Source organism: Phalaenopsis equestris, unplaced genomic scaffold (assembly GCF_001263595.1).
Source record: "Phalaenopsis equestris unplaced genomic scaffold, ASM126359v1 Scaffold000703, whole genome shotgun sequence".
Lineage (NCBI taxonomy): Eukaryota > Viridiplantae > Streptophyta > Magnoliopsida > Asparagales > Orchidaceae > Phalaenopsis > Phalaenopsis equestris.
The window spans coordinates 494,745-501,980 of record NW_018165143.1 but is presented as its reverse complement, the minus strand read 5'-3'; the positions used below and the strand labels follow the sequence as shown (position 1 = coordinate 501,980).

The 7,236-nt window shown below is 32.8% G+C and overlaps 1 protein-coding gene across 1 annotated transcript in view; it reads right to left on the bottom strand.

The window, feature by feature from the left end:
• Nucleotides 1-7,236, bottom strand: part of LOC110030356 — a 60,014-nt gene that overhangs the window by 19,251 nt on the left and 33,527 nt on the right. The window contains exons 12-13 of the mRNA XM_020733027.1: nt 6,124-6,442; nt 1,860-1,953 (exon numbers count right to left, since the gene is read on the bottom strand). Coding sequence (XP_020588686.1) covers nt 1,860-1,953; nt 6,124-6,442 — 413 coding nt within the window. The remainder of the gene's footprint in view (nt 1-1,859; nt 1,954-6,123; nt 6,443-7,236) is intronic.

Sequence of the window (7,236 nt, the reverse complement as noted above, 5' to 3'; positions counted from 1 at the left end):
ATGGTGATATAGATGGGGATGTTAATAGTAGAATTCAAGTTGGTTGGTCGAAGTGGAGGAATGCTTCCGGCGTTTTGTGTGATAGAAAAGTACCGCTTAGACTGAAAGGAAAATTTTATAAGACGGTGGTGATACCTGAAATGCTATATGGCGGTGAATGTTGGCCTTTAAAAGAGAAGCATAATAATAAGTTAAGTATTGTCGAGATGAGAATGATTTGGTGGATAAGTGGCTTTACACTTAGAGACAAAATGCGAAATGAATATATCCGTAATAGGGTTGGTGTAGCTTCTGTGACGGACAAAATTAAAGAAAGTCGTCTTAGATGGTTTGGTCACATTAAACGTCGACCATCTGATGATCCGATTAGGAGAGTAGATGTTTTAGATTCAACTTGTGTTAAGAAAGGAAGAGGTAGACCTAGGAAAATTTGGGCTTATTCTATTAAAAATGATCTTAATTTACTAGAACTAAATGAAAATATGACACTAAATAGGACGCAATGGAGAAAAAGGATTCATGTAGCCGACCCCACGTAGTGGGATTAAGGCTTTATTGTTGTTGTTGTTGTACTCCTACTCTACTCTATCGCGATGTTTTTAACCCGATGTGAATCTTTCGAGCATGTGCTTTAACCCGATGTTTTTCACAACTATGCAAACTCAGGGCATGCCATAATAGCAGAAGTTAGCAGAAAACATAACATGTTACATAAAAAGGGCATATTATGGAAAATCACATAATTAAAAATAGAAAAAGAAACAATGCAAAACAAATAACGACCTAATTATCGATTTTACAAGATGTTATAGCCAGACTCGGATGCCCACTGGATGCTCACCATAAGAAATAAGGAGCTAAAAAAGCTGTTGATATTATTCAAAATTTATTTTAATTAAAACAGAATAGTGAACTGTTTGTTATAAACTAAAGATCAAAACAATAAATTTGTTTGGGTAAAATAATGAATCTTCCAAGTTCTATTACACTCAAGTTTTGAGTACGTTGCCAAATAATCTGTCTAAAACACAAAGTTGGAGATATTCTCATTTGGGGAAAATAAAATCATCATTACTATTTATGAAATATTCCTTATCATTCATGCTCTCTCCTCCATCGCTGAATTTGTAGCCCTGTTTGGTTCCTTCAACTTATCATCTTCATCCTCAACATTTATTAACCTAAAATAGCAAGTTGCTACACAAAATTCATCTAATTTGTTCTGGAAAATGTATCCTTGCCTCTCCAAATTTTAATGCACTTTTTAAATCATCCCGTATCAAGTAATCAGCAAGAAAATAATCCTCTACAACAATGGAAGTACTATTACCCATCTCACAAGTCAAACAAAGCCACTCACCAAGTAAAGCTCTAGTAATAGCAACCACTTGGGAGGAGTGCAAGGCAAACTAGCCTTTGCAATGCCATGCTTGAACACCTATTGAAGCCCTAATCAACCTTAAAGATGATTTGACATTATACATAAAAATCAAAAAGCGCATTTATAGATGTACACGTCAGCTAAAGCAACCTATGGGGCGTCCTTACTAAAATGGTACACCCTAAGCAATCATTATGCATGGAATAGACTACAACGGAATCATTTATTTGAGGCATGCCCATCAATCTACACATCCCATTGACTAAAAAATCCATCACCACAATAAAAAAGATTATTTATATATTTGTATAGAAACTGAGTGTAATGGCACGAACGTTTTTGATGTGATGCACTTTCACACATGAAAAAATAACAAATATTGATACGATACTTTGATGTGAAATAAATGGCAATGTGCCCTATTAAAAAAAATATATAAGCATAAAAAATCCATCAAAATGAGATAAATCAAACATACGATGCAGAAAGTGCCATAAAGCCCCTTTGGACACTTCTTTCCGGTAATTGTTCCATCCCCGCCTTTACAACCCCCGCTATTACCCGGTCCTCCACTGCAAGAATAAAAACTTGTTAAAGAACATGAAAATTAATTTGAATGGAAAATATCAACACAAACCCTTGTAACAACAATATTAAATTTTTATCAAAGAAAATGTGATAAAGTAAACATACATAAATTCAAAATACAAGCTTATCATTCATTCTTCAAGTGAACACTTAGCACAAAAGGAAACAATAAAACTCTAAGAGTTTTAAACTAAGGAAAGACTTTCGAAAAAGAGAAACAGTATATATCCTTAATTTTTTCTCTAAACATGCATAAATTTAAGTGAAAGTGATTTCCATAGACTTTTTTTCAATAAATTGGCAGATGTGATGACTAAGGCATCATTTGTTAAATCATGGATGGCGTTCATGCATAAATAGACTAGTTCTTCTTAACTAATCACGAAATCAAGGAGAGCATGGAACATTGTGCTTTTCATTGCATGTTTTCTATTTTCTCTCCGATAAATCAAAATTACGATATGTTAGCATTTTAGAAATATGTGCGACAAAATAACATTACAAACAAGCCGATAATCTTGCTATGGGTACCAAGAGATTTTGTTTTCTTTAAGTTTTCTTAAATGATAGACTTGATAGTTATAAAGAACATAAAAAATACTGACATATTAGCTAAATATCATCCTCTGGATTTCTAAAACCCAAGTATTAGATGACTATGATTATCTTAATAGTACGTATAATAGACTAAAAACAATTATGACATTTTATAATGAGTATTTTTACATGGCTTGTTCATTTCTTTGCCACTTCATGTGATGAAAATATGAAATTAAAAGCCCCTTGATGCATGCTTCAATGTAGGTCCCATGCTTTAACCTCAGAACAGCCTACCGTGCTTGTTCAATGTTAGAGGTAACAAATGAGGCACAATGAGCAAACTTTTACAGATGCTATATGGTGTGAAATAAATTCAAAACAAGCTAATGTAATATGGAACAACAACCTAAATGCTCACGAGGACATAAATCAACAATGGGTTGATAAAGAACAGGGCAATGTAAAGGAAAATAATCATGGCTTTCAATTTCCCTTTTTAATATTTTTATTTGTTGGACAAGTCTAGGAGGAAAATTTAGAAAACATGCAATGAAAAGTTAAGGGTTGCTGAGATGAAAATGCTTAGGTGGATGAGTGGCCTGACACTTATAGACAAAATGCGAAATGAACATATCCGTGATAGGGTTTGTGTAACTCCAATAGCAAACAAGAATAGAGAGAGTTGTCTTAGATGGTTTGGGCACATTAAACATCGACCATTTGATGATACTATTATGAGAGTAGATTTTTTAGATTCTACTTATGTTAAAAAAAGCAGAGGTAGACCTGAAAAGACTTGGGCATATTTGTGTAAAAAATTATCTTAATTTGTTAGAACTAAATGAAAATATGACACTCAATAGAGCACAATGGAGAAAAAGGATTCATGTAGCCAATCCAACTAAGTGGGATAAAGACTTGTTGACAAGTATAGGAGGAAAATATATAAGATAAGAGAAAAATAGTTTTGAGAAGTTCAAAAGGAATAAAAACTTCTTAAAATAAGAAAGGGAAGTGGTAAAAAGACAAAATCAAGATGAAAACCTAAAAGGGAGAAGAATCTCGACAGAAATTTGAAAAAGCTAAACAAAATCTTTAGCCCATCAGCTCTCACAGAATTAAAAGATCTTGGGACCCATTATAGAAATAGCTTTATTAAAAATAAAGAAACTAACCTTCAAAAAAATACGATCAACCCAAACCAATCCAAAATGATAAATGAATATTTTATCTTTCAGACGAAGGACAAATGACAAAATAAAAAACTAAACATTTTAACAAAAACAAGACTCAATTCTAATAACTAACATTTTAAGCATCTTACACTGCAGCCATTCAAATAACCTACAAAGAACTCTAATGAATAAAGATGAAATGTTGTTAGAGGGAGAACCAAAGATTATTAATTGCACTGCAGATCTATCAACATTCATCATGGCAAGAGAGATGAATGGAAAATTCATCCTCAATAAGAGATTACAAATGGGACAGCCATCCTTAAGCGAAGAAGACAAAGGGAAAAAACCTCACTGCATCAACAATGTAAATCGAAGGATCTAAGTGGTTGAGATAAAGACAGCCTAAGAGCTACAATTTTTAAGTCTTTTTAAAAATAAAGAAACTGTCCTAAAAAATTATTAAAAACCAAACTAGCAATAAAGGATAAATAACAGTTTTACCCTTCCAACAAAAAAATAATTAATTAATAGTTCTGACTACTTTATTCCTCATTGAGTTACCATGTCTTTTTATTTTGACTGCCTTCCCAATGTTTTCTCATATAGGTAAAATTATCAACTTGTATTTTCCAAGTTATTTAAATTTGTTTCGTTTGACATCCAGATTTCTGACAAGATTTTTTCATGATTTCTAGCTTTTGAGCTAGCCTTCTGGTTGAAGCTCAGTCTTATATATTTTTGTGAGCCATTGAAAATCTGATACTTCAACGAATATACTTGCAACTATGTTTAAAGTACCATAGCTTGTGGCAGTCCCCCGATTAGTCAAAGAGAAGCTAAGTTGCACATTCAAAAACTCTGAAAGGTTGGCCTGTAAGATTGGGGTATCAAAACGATAGTATGAGCCGTAAACATCAAAATGTTTAAATTTGAATATCTAAAATATCAAAATAAAGTTCATAGCATTATAATCTACCTAATCAGAAGCTTCTAAGAAGCCCAGGGACAAATTTGAAGAAATGCATGCAAAAACTATTCAGTGAGAATAATAAAAAAAAACTTAAGAGTAAAATATAAGAAGGATCTGAACTTCTCCAAGTTATATTAGAACAGGTTTGGACACCATCAGGTTGCGTTATAATGATTCTTGTCCATATCCCACATGAAAAAAGTTTCTAATCTAAATAAAAGAAAACAGACAAAAAAAGCATTCTAGTATTTTCATCAAATAAGCCTGCGCTATAAACATGGTGGTCAATAGAGGTGTCAGTATGAATGTGATACAATAAAGATAAATATTGAGGAGAAAAGCTTAACCTTTTCTTACAACAATATAAAGAACTATCAATTGAAAGAACTTGACGAAATGGTTAAAATGTCGAAAAGATAAAATACTTGTGGTAAGCAATCTCCTTCAAGTACCTAAAAGGATGTACGTGGAATGCATGCATGACAAAAAGCCATATGATTTCTGATTAATGGTAGCCAAATCATCTAAAGCAATAAACAAATTAAATTACATTGTTTCAACTAAATACTTCACCAATAGGAGTTTAAACATATGAAACTCACTTCAAGACCAGCATTGTTTTATCCTACTCAACATACATGTTTCCATAGGTCCTGTTTGAACTACAGAACAAGTTGATTATTAATGAAAGGAAATATAAATTATCAATATGTCCGCATAAACTAGTAGCTCTGAGCTTTATATTTATTTAATCATGGAGCCTTTCATCGTGAGTATGGATAATTTTTAAGATGATTCAAATAACATCTAAAAGAGCCAAAGAAAAATCTATTGTGATTTGGGTATATTTTCTTTTTAAAGGAACTACTAACATTTTTTTTGGATCCCAAGCAGCACCTTGTTCTAGTGTAGAGCTCACGACCAAAAACTCACACCTAGTCCCACTAAACCACGAAATTATATTCAATTTTATTCTCAGACAAGTCTCAACAATACTAATCCTACAAAGCGTTAATCTAATGCAACTGCGTAATTATTGCTAACACCTATCTTTGAGACAAATAATAAGTTGCCAGCCTACATGATAAGGCCAAGAAAAAGTAAATCGTTACAAAAAACTTATAGCCTATATACATTCTGATCTTTCTGATAACTTCCCTTGCACATATCAGGGCTGAACAAAAGTGTGGAAAAGGCCATGTACAGATTAAGAATTTCAGGGCAGAGTTCCAATTTGATTACAGAATTCAACAGACATAGAAAAGGATAGGAAATCTAACTTAGTTTTTCAATCAACAGACAAGCTTAAAATTAAAGGAATAGTAGCCTCACAATACTTCAAAAGCAACTAAACTACAGCCTAAATATTAGTTCCTGATCATCAAAAAAAGTATCACCAGAAACTATTCAATTAATTATGCATGATAAAAAGTTCAGTTGTCATCAACGAAACAGAAGTGACATGCCTTGATGTAATTGTTCCATTAACAGAAGCAAATTGTACATATTCATCTCCAGTAGCCATATTAGACCAATCAAAGTGAATCCTTCCCCCACCACCTCCACCGCCGCCAGTTGGACCACCATTTCCACCAGCAACTGACAAACTTGAATTTTTTTCAAGTACCAGTGTTTGAAGGAACAGAAGAATGGTACCACCAGATCCACCACCCAACCCACTCATCAGAGATCCATTATAGTTCATAGTTTTGTAGCTTTGGCCATCAGCTTTCAAAGATCCATAAATATCTAATCTGGACAGAGGCCAATTCATGGAACCCATAACTGCAAAATCTCACATTTAACCATAGAGCAAGTATTTTGAAAGAGCAAGCATTAGGAAGAGAAAGAGGGCATGAAGAAGCAATTAATTCAGGAATGGTAACAATGTTGAAGAGCAGGAAGGAAAAAAAATATTTATAAAACCATCATTTGAATAATGAAGAAGCATTCAGTGGAAAATAACAAAGTACATAAGCTACCAACTAAGCAGAAAATAAAGCAGTACATAAGCTACCAAATCTAATCCAGTGAACTTAACGTCAAATAAAAAATAATAGAGTTTCTAAGGATAAACAGCACGATCTAACAAAAAACAGTCCTAAAAACAGTTACTAGCATGTTATACTCACTAATTTTGACATTATCTCCTACATCATCATCATTAGCCTTATCCCAAAAATATGGGTTGAATATCTCCACAGAAAAACCAAAAACTGAACAGAGCATATGAGATCCTAAAACCTAGGAAAACTTTCAAATGAGATAATAACTTCCGAAGTAATAATAGAAGAGGCTTGCTCTCCGTCCCTCACCAGCCCTATACCTCAAACAAACAAGCAGTAAAAGGGAGAAACTTCTCTAGACCTTACTAAATAGGATTCAAAATAAAAAATATAGATATTCAAAAACGTTTATTATCAGCTGAGGTAGGAAATAACAATTATAAAACCTACAACGGAGTGCAAATTGCAATTTGATGGGTAAATAAAGGCCAAAAACAATTTTTTTTTTTTAGCTTTTGTATTACAAAGAGAACTACTGAGAAAAAAAATAGATGTTAAGAAAGCATACATACT